The 13,442-nt window shown below is 33.9% G+C and overlaps 2 protein-coding genes across 2 annotated transcripts; both read right to left on the reverse strand.

The window, feature by feature from the left end:
- Window positions 1–3,297: 3,297 nt before the first annotated feature.
- Window positions 3,298–7,034, reverse strand: LOC127155160 (L-rhamnose-binding lectin CSL1-like). The gene is made up of 5 exons (XM_051097206.1): window positions 6,905–7,034; window positions 6,690–6,799; window positions 6,177–6,221; window positions 3,726–3,846; window positions 3,298–3,431 (listed from the first exon to the last, which is right to left on the reverse strand). Exons 1-5 carry the CDS (start codon window positions 6,913–6,915, stop codon window positions 3,323–3,325), a joined length of 396 nt encoding a protein of 131 aa, XP_050953163.1. The 5' UTR covers window positions 6,916–7,034; the 3' UTR covers window positions 3,298–3,322.
- A 1,915-nt stretch (window positions 7,035–8,949) lies between these two features.
- Window positions 8,950–10,943, reverse strand: LOC127155157 (L-rhamnose-binding lectin CSL3-like). Its single transcript, XM_051097201.1, has 8 exons — window positions 10,809–10,943; window positions 10,696–10,719; window positions 10,545–10,601; window positions 10,268–10,400; window positions 10,020–10,129; window positions 9,835–9,879; window positions 9,527–9,647; window positions 8,950–9,315 (listed from the first exon to the last, which is right to left on the reverse strand). The coding sequence occupies exons 1-8, from the start codon at window positions 10,837–10,839 to the stop codon at window positions 9,210–9,212; spliced, it is 627 nt and encodes a 208-aa protein (XP_050953158.1). The 5' UTR covers window positions 10,840–10,943; the 3' UTR covers window positions 8,950–9,209.
- Between the last annotated feature and the right edge of the window lie 2,499 nt (window positions 10,944–13,442).

A 13,442-nucleotide genomic window follows, 5' to 3' on the forward strand; every position in this document is an offset into this window, starting at 1 on the left:
ATCTTTTATCCTCAGATCAATATTTCTTCAAATTATATTGCTTCATGTTACGCAATGTTTTCTTCTGGGCGTTTAATGTTTAAAGCGAGCAGCCGAGTGGAAGATGATGGTGTGAGATAAAAGTAGCCTGTTGCTGATTGTGTTGTGTAGGTTTGCAGACTAATAATCTTGATTATCCTCTGTGAAAGAAGTCTAGAAGTGTTGGGTTTCCTGCTAGAATTGTAGGTGTGAGCTTTGTCTTGTTTTTTTTCTTTGTGGTTTGAGGTGTGAGTCTGTCACGAGGATTGATTTTTGAGTTGCTGCACTTTAAGCTCAGAATAGAGAGTTAATGGAGAATAGCTGGTTAGCACTGACGGTTACTCTAGCTCCTGTTGATATAGGCTGTATACGTGACCACGTTCCTTTGACAGCCTGTGAATTCTAAGCAAATTTGAAATATTTAATTATATTATAGTATTTAATTATATAATCGTGGACATTATGCCACTTTTATTTAATTAAATGTAATTAAATGTATTATAAATAGTGTTGAAATATTATTACATATCATATTATTGATCTTATTATTGAAAATATTAAACATATCATTAAAGATTAAAATATTATTTTGTCAATTATTATATCTTTAATGAAATGTATATTGTTAATAATTTGGCATACAAATCAATGTTTATCTTTGTTACAAGCATTGATTTGTTTATGGTTTGGGATCTGACTATTATTAAATACAAATATTTTTAAATTATTATTAAATATGATAATTTTTATTAAATTACATATTGCATTTATTATGAATATAATATTTCATTGTATTTTAATAAATGTAAACTGTTAATAATTTAGGGCACAAATCATGTTTATTTTTGTTGATTTTGTGTGGTTTTGTTTATAGTTTGCATCTAATTAAGTATATTATAAATCATATTAAATATATTATAAATATTGTTATAATTTAATTAAATATATTAGATTATTTATGTGTACTTAAATATATTATAAATCTTATTAAATATATTATAAATATCCTTTACATTTTTATGACAGTTTATATTTTTTTATTAAACATTTATTATGAACAAAAATAATTCAAATAACATCACTAATATTTTATTTTGTTGAATAGTATTACATTTATTGTAAATTTTTTTTCCATTAAATAGTATGAATTCTATGTAAATATTATTAGTGAATATTATTATAATTTTAAATATATTAGATGATATGTTACGTCTACTTATATTACAAAACTTATTAAATATATTATAAATATAATTTATGACAGTCAGTGTTTTATTTTATTAAACATTATTACATTACGAACAAAATAATTAAACATCACTAATAATATTTTCTTTTGTTGAATAGTATTACATTTATTATAAATATTAACATTATTATTAAATATTCATATTTTATTTTAAGTAGTATTAATATTATTAGTGAATATTATTATAATTATATATATTATATTATTATTATATCTTAGTGAATATATTATTATAATTTTATGACGTAATATTTTATTATACATTACATTTATTATGATATAAATCATAAATAATAATTAAAATAACATCACTAATAATATTTTATTTTGTTGAATAGTATTACTTTAATTATAAAAATTAACTTTATAATTAATTATGATTATTATGTTTTATTTTATCATTAATTCTAAATATTATTAGTGAATATTACTATTTTGGGGGGTCTTAAAAAAAATCCCTGATGAAGATCGAATGGCCAAAATTTTATATCAAAATATGATTTTGCAAGCTATAACAGCATAAAGGATTAATCAGTTTTTGTTCAACAGTTTGCTTTTCTTTATTCTATGCACCTGTTTGTATGTTTTTTACATGAAGTGTGGTGGCATTTCATTTATATTTATGGTTCATAAAGCCAAAAAACATACTTATATTTTGCCTTGCTTGCTGCTAATGATTTCACAGTTCATGTAAGAGTAGGATAGTCACTTTTTAAGAGCTTGTTCATGTGTTGTTTTGGTTTCCAGGCTCATGATCCAGTAACAGCTCTGCTAAATCCCAAAGCTCTATCTGTCAGTCCTGTGTTACAGTAATGGAGAAGTGGAAGACGTTTCTTTCAACATTAATTTCTGCACTGTGTACTGCCTGAGGTCGAAATGATAAAGTATGTGACTTTCTCTATCTTTTTATCTGAAGCCATGCCATCTGAGGAGTGACGCCGAGTTATGTTTCGACACCTGACGTCGAAGGCCCTTGAAAGAGGCTCACCGTGTCTCCTCCTGGAAGCTGGTTTCAAGTGGTGTCTTAGAGTGCTGATGAAATAAATCTAGCACCATTTGAAATCAGTGTTCTTGGGGTGGGGAATGCAGCAATGTCTAACCGGACAACTGACAACATTCATGCTTTATACTATGTAAACACATCCTATATTACATTTGACTTCAAGACGTGTCCTCTAAACAAGGTTGACCGATTTCTTTTGGTGTTCAGAGTCTTTTGGGGTTTCTAGCACCATTTGAAATCGGTTACAATGAAGGACAGATGGCGACGCTGGAGCACAGAAGTCATTTCAACATGAAGACAATCATTCAAAATGAATCAGCAATATAACAGTATCAATTCTTGTGCAATTTTATACAAGACAAGTGATAAATAAACAAACTTTACAGGTAAACAAAAAGTCCATAAGTGTATTCAGTGAGACAGGTGACAAATTGTTACAATACCATAAAATACCACTAGATGGCATGCTTGTCTATATTTTGTGGTTACACTGGTCAATTAACTGAAACTAGAGCATCTGAATACAGTAGGTGAATGTGACATTTTAATCTGATTTGCACTGATTGATTTTGCACTGTTTTTTTTTTTGTCATGTTGCACATTTTTACATAAACATAAGCAGTTCTATTAGAAAGTCAAATCTGTTTTAGGCCAAAAAAGTTGCATCTGACATCTATAATAGTGTTTTAGTTTAAAACTCATATAAAACATTTCCACCTTTTTCTTCTCGTAAGAGCGAGCGTGGCCATTTGTAAATTTTATGGGTGTGGCTCATCCGCGCCCAGCCATTTTTAAGTGTACAAAACAGCTTGTTTTCATGCTTGATATTGCAAATTGGCGTGTCATACCATATTATTTTAATGTACAGTATTATCTTAATTATGAGAACACTGATTTGTAGCGCAAACAATTTTACCGTTTACTGCACGTTGTTAATCTTCTTGTTAATTCCTTAAAGCGGCTAATGAACCGGAAGTCATACCCATAGGCTTACTTCCATGTTAAATAATAAGGTGGATAAAATACATTTATTTACCAGGATACTCACAACATTATATACAGCTGTACATCACTTCTAAGTATTTATGGACATCTGGACATGGATCGGAGAAGAATGAAGGATTTGAGGTGTTTAATTGACAAGACTTCTTCCCATTGCAGCTGATAAGGTTAAAAAAAAGATTTTAGTTACATTTTTACTTTATGCTGATGTTTTATCATTTATTTTGTTATATTTGTTGTATTGTTTAATTATGCTGATTGTTTATCTTTTTCTGCAGTCTCTTTTTCCTCACATAATTAAATCATTTACTCGCAACTCAACAGTTCTGTGTTTATTTGATAAGTAGCTGTTGAATGTACATTGTCCTTTATTATTTTGCATATTGTTTCAAAAATAGATTAAGATTGAATGTTTATGTTTATGTATGTGATATAATAGTGTATCTGCTGTACCTAGAACGAAGGCTGCGGGTCTGAGGAGAGTAACAGTCTGATGTAGTTGCTAATTTATGAGCACAGGTTACAAGATCCCGCCGTCCATAATTGGCATGATGAATCCAAATCACACCATTACCTTTAGAGACACAAAAAAAGGATGTGACATTCTTTAAGGCACAATATGTAAGTTTTTCATCAAAATATCCAAAAAACAGTAGAACAGTGATATACATTTTGTTGACTTATGAACTTACATCATCCCAAATGTTTCCAAGGATGTTTAAATCCAGAGAAATAAAGAATTTAACTACTGTAACGGACTTATTACGTAGCCTGTAAGTGATTTCCGATTTCCGGTTTTATTTTGTAGAAAACTTGGAAACGCCAAAGACGCTTTAATATGTTATGCTATAACATATTATATATATATATATATATATATATATATAACTAGTATGAAAAAATAACGCTGCTTTACCCCACATATGCATAAACGGAAAAGGCAGAGGCGGTCGACTGTGGCATAATAAAAGCTTTCCCGTTTTCGAGCCGTTTGTCCCTGGTGAAAAAACCAGCATATGCTGGTTAGGTAGGTTTTGATGCTGGTTTAAGATGGTCCTTTGCTGGTTTATGCTGGTCCTTTGCTGGTTCATGCTGGTCCTTGACCAGCAACATGACCAGCAAAAACCAGCAAAGGACCAGCTTAAACCAGCATCAAAACCTACCTAACCAGCATATGCTGGTTTTTTCACCAGGGGTCGCTCTCCTATTTCTTTAGCAATAGCTCCAGCGGCCTCATTTAGCTTCCACTGCTTTTTAGCCCCATCCTGCTTCATACTACAGTAACACTGATAACACATAAATACATTAGCTCATCCATGAACATGATTTCTGCCCGAGTCCCGTCGAATCGCATCGTCTGTGAGGAAAAAGACGACAACTTCCATGATTCCACGCTTAATCACTGCGTCATCAAACTAGGCATTTTGTTTGTTTTCAGTATGCGACCCCTAGTGGCGAAAATTACATACTGTGCCTTTAAAGTGTATTAAAGGGGTGCTATTATGCTTTTTCACTTTTTGAATTTTAGTCAGTGTGTGGTGTGTATCTTTGGGCATAAAAAAGATCTACAAAGTTACAAATCTTAAAGTCCACTCCAAAGGGAGATATTTCGTTTTTTAAAAATCTCTTTCCAAGAACTACAACGAACGGCTCCTTTGAACTACAGCGTTTGTTTTCTGCATGCAATGATGTCACAACGTGGTCCATTAGAATATCATTAAATTAAATCCCACCCACAGAAATTTAAATTGTTGGGGGGTGTGTAGGGAGGATGTGGGGGATTAGCCTAACTTTAGCGATACAGCATGGAGAACTGCTTCAACGAGCCGCGGCGGGTATAAACACAAGCACTGATTAGAGTGGCCGCATCAGAGCAGTAACGCGCCGCAGACGTGTGCAGTACAGTGGGTCGAAACACATGCTGAAGCCGTGATCTACTCCGGTTGCCGTGTGGAGCCGTAACGCACTGCAGACGTGTGCAGTGTGTGGTAAGACATTTATTCATCATACAGTGTAGATGGCTTCACTTATAACACGATTGTTTTTTAAAATGCATAAACTTGCACTAGATTAGGCTAGGCTGATCAGTGATGATGTTTTTTGATAATGTTAGGCTGCTTTTAGCCTTATGCTGGAGTTGGTTTCGGGCAATGAAAGTAAGTATGTAAAATAATTTTAAAAATTAGCATGATAATATCATGTATCTGCAATCTTGCAGGCTGAGGATGGGACTCAACACTACTGTAGCGTATTTTTTACTCACTCTCCATGCATCCTAGGTGTATATGACTTCCCTCTTTAAGACGAATGCAATCGGAGTCTAATAATAAGTCTAATAAAGTGCATCCATCAATAATAAAAAGTGCCTCACACGTCTCCCGGGGGTCTCCTGTAGTGAATCAATGTGTTTTTGTAAGAAATATATCCATATTTAAAACATAATATTCACTATTAATCTAGCTTGCGCTAACTGCTTTGGCAAGGGGTGTGGCAGTACTGAAACACCGTCTAAGCCGGCCGCCAATCGCAACGCACTGGGACAGCTAACCAATCATAAAACATTTCCTTTTTTTGGAAGGCGGGCCTTCATTAAACCCGGAACTAATCGAGCTATTTGTGCCAGGCTGGGAGAAAGGTATTGTAATAATGTAAATTATGTGAAAAATAATGCGTTTTATGAACCACCAAGCATTTCAAGACTTTGACAAAGAGCATAATAGGACCCCTTTAACATATTTAGCTAATGTCCTGCTTTTGTCAGAAATAGGCAAACACAGGAAAAGAAACTAGTTTAAAGTGAAAGAGTATAACAACAATAAAATATTTAATAAAACAATAAAATAAGTTTTTCTGGATTGATAACAACATAGAAACTAATTTTGGGAAAGAACAGACAAATCTTACCACAGTCAATGAGACTTTGGCTGCCTTCACAGGTGACACTTCTTCCTAGAATAATGTTGGAAAAACAAAAGGAACATTGGCCAGTAATAACTAATTCAAGAAGAAAAAACGTTCAAATTGGTCAGTAATACTTCATTAAGCCAGGACACATTAATTACAAAACAGCGTCCACAAAAATATTAAGCAGCACAACTGTTTTCAACATTGATAATAATAAAAAATGTTTCTTGAGCACCAAAAGCATATTAGAATGATTTCTGAAGGATCATGTGACACTGAAAACCAGAGTAATGATGCTGAAAAATCAGCTTTGCCATCCCAGGAATAAATTAAGTTTTTAAATATATTAAAACAGAAAACAGTAATTTAATGTTATAATATTTCACAATTCACTGTTTTGACTTTATCAAATAAATGCAGCCTTGGTGAGCAATAGAGAGTTTTTAAAAAACATTTTAAAAATCTTACCCAACCCAATTTTTGAATAGCAGTGTGTATTAAATACTGACTTACTAAATGGGAGACACAAATAGGACACATCCAGGTATTTGTAAGTCCCAACACAAGGGTCAGAGAAAACTGAGTTCACCGCAGGAACGGAACAGCTCTTTCTTCCATCACATCTATGATAAAAAAAAAAATTCAAAAACAGTTTTGAGACGAACTGCAGTTACATCTACTTTTTACAACAATGCTGTTGTTTCATTTGCTCTTAAAGAAGTGATTACCTAATGGACATCACATGAACTGAGGTTTCTTGGAAGCAGTCAGTGTTTGAGAGCTGATGAAGTGATCTTCCAGCGGAGCATGTTGTGTGGTCAGTTCGCCCATAGTTGGCTGTAACCACCTTTATGTAACCCCAATCTGAGACATTAAATGGTGTATCATAAGAATGATTGTGAATTTTAACTCACTCTGTGTGAATGTCTATAACTCACCACAGCTGAGTTGAACAGAGCCTCCTTCACATGTAAAATATCTTTTTGTTTCAACACCTGGAGAGAGCAAAGCTGTTACTTATTAAAAAGCAATATTTCAGGGATTGTTTTGGATTGAAGTGCATTTTACACATGCTGTATTTTTTAGCAAAAATATCCATAAGGCCTTACCTTGGCGACACAGTAAAATCAGCACTGCAAAATCAAAGATAAAACATTTCGTTTTAGACATCTGTATGTAACATTTTAAAATAGGTCAAATTCTCATTGCAAGTCAATGAAATATAGTAATTAAAATGACTTACAGGAGATCCAGTTTAGGTTTTGTTGCAGCATGTTGATATGTTTGAACACAAGGAAGTAACTGTGCTATTTATTGAGATTAGGAGTATAAAAATTAACAGCATTTCCCTTATATGTGTCAAGCTCACTGTCAAAGTCTAATTGGCTCCAAATCAAAACATGCAAAATGTGATATTTTGTATTTCTGGAGAAAAAGTCACTGATGTTATGATGTTGACCTAGTAAGGATGCCTAATGCTTTAACCTTTCTTATTTACAGTAGATATAATTTTGTTATCTTTATTTGGTCATACATTTAAAATGTTGCATGAGCCTGAAATTTTAGATTTTATGACTGTATATTACAGGCAGTGAGCAATCTTGATTATTTATCTGCATATGTTTTGATCATATACTTTAGACATTTACTGTTTGGGTTTGATAACAAAAACCTACTCATAACAAGTCAAGCATGCCCACACTTTTTATTAGCATGCTTTTGCTGTAAACACATTCAGAAATGTGATTTGTTGTTGCCTACTGGATCTGATATGATCAATAAATTGTTAAAATTACAATTTATACTTCATAAGAAAGTGCAAAATATTTGTTTTAAGATGGTAACTTATATACTTTCCACAAATTCATTTTGCAAATATTGTAATAATCAAATCAAATCAGTCTTAAAAAATTAAGACTAAAGACTAAAGACTAAAGATTAAAGACTAAGAAAAATACTTACTCTTTTGCAGACATGTACCAAAACCTGCCTCTACCGCCTCAAAATTTGAGTATGTGTACACATAGTCAAAGCATAATCTCTAGAACTGCTCAGAGTCACTTCTTGAGCATTTTTTTTCACAAGCAGTTTTTATAATACACATTATTAATAAATAGCTTCACGAGAATGTAACGTGAGGTTTGGGTTTTGTTCATGTTCATGTTTTCATGTCTTTTGAAGTTTTGCCATGTTCCTTGTTTGTGTCTTGCTTCCCTTGCCATCTTGTATTCCTGCCATTGGTTCCTCTGTTCTATGTGTCATGTTCTCAATGGTTGTTCAAGACATATGTCATGTTTCTCATTGGTTAGTTTGTGTCATGTGACCCCCATTGTTTGGTATAAGTAGCCTTGTGTTCCCATTATTATACTTGTGTATTAAAGTGTAAACCCAAGTCTGTTCGAGTCTGTTCATGCCTAGTCAAGTTTGTTCATGTCAAGTCCAATCATCAAATCGGATTGTTGGATTGTTTGTTTGGATTTCACGTTTTGGATTTTAAATAAAACTGCACTTAGGTTCATCACAACTCGCCTTCAGTTGGACTATCATTACAGAGAAATGAAAACTAAAATAAAGATTCTAGTGTTTTGTAGATTCCTCTACAAGAGTTTGAGTTCTCACCAGATTATTTTTCTTTGAAAACTTTTGTCCTCTGATAATGACATTTGGACTTTCCTGTCAGAATTATCGTCACACATTTACATAAAGGACTGATAATAAATGATAATAAATGACAGAATCCCACAAAATCAAATACCACAAAAACAAACTGTACTATCATGTAGAAAGGATTTTATTTGCATTGTGACATTATTTTCATGTAAGCCCATTTGTAATCATCTGCACATTTTACTTTCTGAGACATCTCATTTTTCATATTTGTTGTTCACATGGTCATTAAAGCTTGCCAAACAAATATGTAAGCTGTGAAATTACAGGATGATTTTAATCTTTTATTCTCTTCACAACCCCAATATTATCGGCTTCTATAACAGACATGGTTTTCAAATGGCATATGGCAGAAACGTCATACAATTATTCACAGCTGTACGTCACTTCCAGGTACTTGTTGACAAGATAACATGGATCACAGAAGACAGAATTTGAAGCATTTAGAAGACAAGACTTCTTCCCATCGCACCTTATAAGGATTAAAAAAAAAAAATTCATAACTTGCCTTGTGTATCATTCTGCAGTCTCTTTTATGTCAGTTGATTAACTGGATACATGACTTAATACATGTACATTGTTCCTAATGATTATTATACATATTGTTTCAAAATAGCTGAAGATATGAATGTGTATGTGATCTGATGTCTTAAGTGACTCTATATGAAGTGTATCTGCTGTACCTGGAACGCACGCTGCTGGTCTGAGGAGAGTAACAGTGTGTTGATGTTGCTGATGTATGAGGGCAGGTTACAAGATCCCGGCGTCCGTAATTGGCATAATGAACAGAAATAACACCAGTGTCTTTTGAAACACAAAAACAGCAAATTTCAAAACAGTAATTTGTGGCATCATGTACTGTAGTTGGACTGATCCAATCAAAATACTGTGGACATGAGGCCCTGATGAACTCAACAAAATGCGGTATACTTTTTGATGCTATGATCTCATCATAAAAAAAGAAATTACAGAAAGAAAAGATAAATCTTACCACAGACAATGAGACTTTGGGTATTTTCACACATTACACTTCTTTCTAAAATTATTTTTGGGAAAATGGGAACAGAGGTCAGTCATATTTACAATAACTACCAGTTCTATATATTTAAAGAAAATAAAACATTAACAATCAACTTCAAAATTTAGGATTTAAATTGTTTAAAACGACTGGCTTACTTGCTGGGATACATGTATAAGACACATCCAGGTATTTGTAAGTCCCATTACAAGGATCAGAGAAAATGGAGTTTGTTGCATGAACAGAACAGCTCTTTCTTCCATCACACCTGTTTCATAAACAGACAGTGACTTGAGAATATAGCTTTAGTATATTAGACAAAATTAATGTTATGTATCTTGCTCTTGTAAAATATAAATTAAAATGAATTGTAAACATAAATGTATTTTTTTTCTGTCAGTCCTACCAAGCAGACATATGGAGGAATGTGTCTTGGGAGCACTGCGTGTCTGAGATAGACTTCTCTTTTTTCCCACTAGCACATGTTGTGCGATCAGTCCGTCCATATTGGGATTTAATAACCTTTATGAATCCGACATCTGAAGTGTAAAAAAAAAAAATATATATATATATATATATATATATATATATATATATATTGTATGTGTATGTATGTATTGCATACTGTCTTATTTGGACACAAAAGACCAAAAATATCATTTAAAAATGACTGAATTACACACCACAGCTGAGGACCGCAGATTCTCCTTCACAGGCCAGTGTTGTTTTTGCTTTTACACCTGCAGAGGGAATGTTGAAATAATGTTATTTTGTATTTGAAAGACTTTATTTAATAAGACTGTACACTATACATTAGTGAACTTTCATTCTTACCATACTGACATGGTAACAGCAGCACTGAAAATCAAAATCAAACAGAAGCAAAATTAAAAACTGAAAACAAAAAATCACTTGATTTCACAGTAAATACTCACAGCAATACTTACAAATTATCCAGCTTAGCTTTTGCACCAGCATGTTGAATGTGTGATCAGAAAGAAAACATTAGAGTTCTCTAAAAGAGACACATGAGCATGTGGTATTTATAGTAAACAGAGACCAATCAGTCATCTCATCTCATCTGTTTACTGTGGAAGAAGTTTTTAAACACATTTTTTTTTCTGATATCTAATGCTTGTATCATGCCTGTTGCAAAATTAAGGTCAAGTCAGGTCACCTTCATTTCTTTAGAACTTCACACAATACAGATACTGTGGGAACTTCTTCAATTTTTACTTTTTCACTTTTCAAGGCCCTTTCACATGGGACGCAGCAAGCGGTGAAATCATGTGACACAGCAGCCACAATAGACTTATGCGGCGCGTCAAAGCACTATGTAACCTTATTATAGAACCAACCATGCGTCAACCATGGTGTCGTGCACTCATTATTTTTCATCATGTGACACAGCAGCCACAATAGACTTATGTTTTATTTATTTTTTTACTTTTTATTCCAAACATTCCCAAATGCATTAACTATATCATGAAATATCTCGATTCTCACCTTTAAAGGAGAAGTTCACTTCCAGAACAAGTGTGTGTGTGTCTTTCTTTCTTCAGTTGGTAAGAAATTATGTTTCTTGAGGAAAACATTTCAGGATTTCTCTCCATATAGTGGACTTCAATGGTGCCCCCAAGTTTGAACTTCCAAAATGCAGTTTAAATACAGCTTTAAATGGCTCTAAACGATCCCAGCCAAGGAAGAAGGGTCTTATCTAGCAAAACGATCTGTCATTTTCGAAACAAACTGATAGTTTATGTACTTTTTAACCTCAAACGCTCCTCTTGTCTAAGTCTGCGTGAACTCTGTTTTTTCCGGTTCAATACGGTCATTATAGTTATGGTTTTTAATATGACTGACATTATATTTAATGTGAATTTAACAATTAAAGTTAATGTGAATAAAAACTTTTATAAACACTTTAATTGTACAGAAAAAGCAAAGAACATTTACATTATCAAACAACATATTTCACTGACATCTAGAGTTCAAGCACTCTCAAAAACTCCCATTAAAATCACTGAAACTGTTTACACTGTTAATTTTACTTACAGATTCGTACACACATCTGCACTTTGTTGTTTTCTGAATTCGCCAGAAAGTGGTGGCCCTATGAGTTTGCCGGTGTGTTGCGCTCTTTCTTTTGTCCTCTCTCACTATCATCTCTCAGGTTACTCCCCTTGGTTTCCGTTTGGCCAGGAAGGTGCCTGTCATTGTTAACCGGAGTGACGTCGCCGCCCGCGCTGCCAATCACGGACTGCGGCTCCAGTTTAAAGAGACGCCAGAACGAGCGTTCGGCTGCTTTTGCTTGCGTTCCAACTTTGTTGTGTTTTGTTCTGTTAGATTCTGTTTTGTTCTAGCCTGGTTGTTGTTTTTTTTTGTCCTACTTAGTGTGTCTACAGTTATTAGCCTTTTGATGCAAATACGCATTTTGTAACTCGTGCTACGATCTGGTGATCGCTAGTTTTCCCCTGGGAAAAGAGGATAGGAAGATGTCACGTGACTTACACGGTACCACACGTAGCAAACCAACTGTTTAGACACACCAGGTTAGGAGTGAGCGCCACACTTGTATGTTTTGTTTGCCTAGTTAGTATAGTTTATTTAGGGCGTTTTTACGCTGAAGACTGTTCTTTTCCTTTTCTTTTCTTTACAGTTAGGGTAGAGGTTAATGCTAAGTTAGTTTGGGTTTTGTTATATTGTTTTCTTTTCTTTGGCGCCACTTACGTTCCCTTTTCCCTTGGGTTTATTTATTTATTTATTTGTTTGGGTTTATTTTGATTTGTGTATATTTTTCCACTGTATATATTTTACATTTCATCATTTGTTTAAATCCTTTTTACTTTTGTATAAATAAATTTCCTTATTTGGCATTATTTTTCGATTTAGGTTTGGTTTCTTGCCACCTTCACTTCACCTAATTATCACTACCTAAATGTTACTTTCTTACACCCTAGAATTACCATCAAAGTCGTAACATTTAATGGGGGCTCGTCCGGGATCGTTAAATCCCTGATTTTGTGATCATTTATGTGTGTTTTGGTGGCAATGGACGCTATTTAGTGCGTTGGTAGCGTATTCATGTGGAGGGGTATTGCATTGCTTGTTTGTTTGTTCTGCGTTATGGATGTTTTTAGTTTGCAAAACTTTATTGCCCATCCGACCTTAGAACAGATTAATTTGTGTAGGAAGCAAGATTTATTGCTGATAGCTGACCACTATCAGATTGTTGTGAATAAACAGAAATAAAGCAGAAATAAAATAAGCTATTGCAGAATTTGAGTGAGACAAATGTTCTTGCTCTATCAAGTGCTGGGGATGAGACTGGCAGAAGTTTAGGCCTGAGTGATGTTGCTGGGGCGCATCTTAGCCTCGGGGCTGAGGAGGATCGATGAAGCTGTTGCTTCCAGTTCCGATTTCTGCGCCGAGAGGATGCGCGACTGAAAGTCCCGACTCAAGCTGCTGGTGCTTTGGAAATACGCAAGCTCGAGATTGAGGCTGACTGATTCATCCCAGAGCACCTTTGATGTGAGTAAGCACATTTCTTTGGTACCTCAATTTCGAGAATCAGAAGTAGA

Source organism: Labeo rohita, chromosome 23 (genome assembly GCF_022985175.1).
Source record: "Labeo rohita strain BAU-BD-2019 chromosome 23, IGBB_LRoh.1.0, whole genome shotgun sequence".
Lineage (NCBI taxonomy): Eukaryota > Metazoa > Chordata > Actinopteri > Cypriniformes > Cyprinidae > Labeo > Labeo rohita.

Coding starts and splice junctions, on each gene's coding strand:
- LOC127155160 (XM_051097206.1), bottom strand. Junction 6,222..6,689: donor CTATTTGTGTCTCCCATTTA/GTAAGTCAGTAT, acceptor ACATTATTCTAG/GAAGAAGTGTCACCTGTGAA. Junction 3,847..6,176: donor CCAAAGTCTCATTGACTGTG/GTAAGATTTGTC, acceptor GTGTCTCTAAAG/GTAATGGTGTGATTTGGATT.
- LOC127155157 (XM_051097201.1), bottom strand. CDS start 10,839: ATGCTGGTGCAAAAGCTAAGCTGGATAATTT. Junction 10,720..10,808: donor AAAGCTAAGCTGGATAATTT/GTAAGTATTGCT, acceptor TTTGATTTTCAG/TGCTGCTGTTACCATGTCAG. Junction 10,602..10,695: donor GCTGTTACCATGTCAGTATG/GTAAGAATGAAA, acceptor TTCCCTCTGCAG/GTGTAAAAGCAAAAACAACA.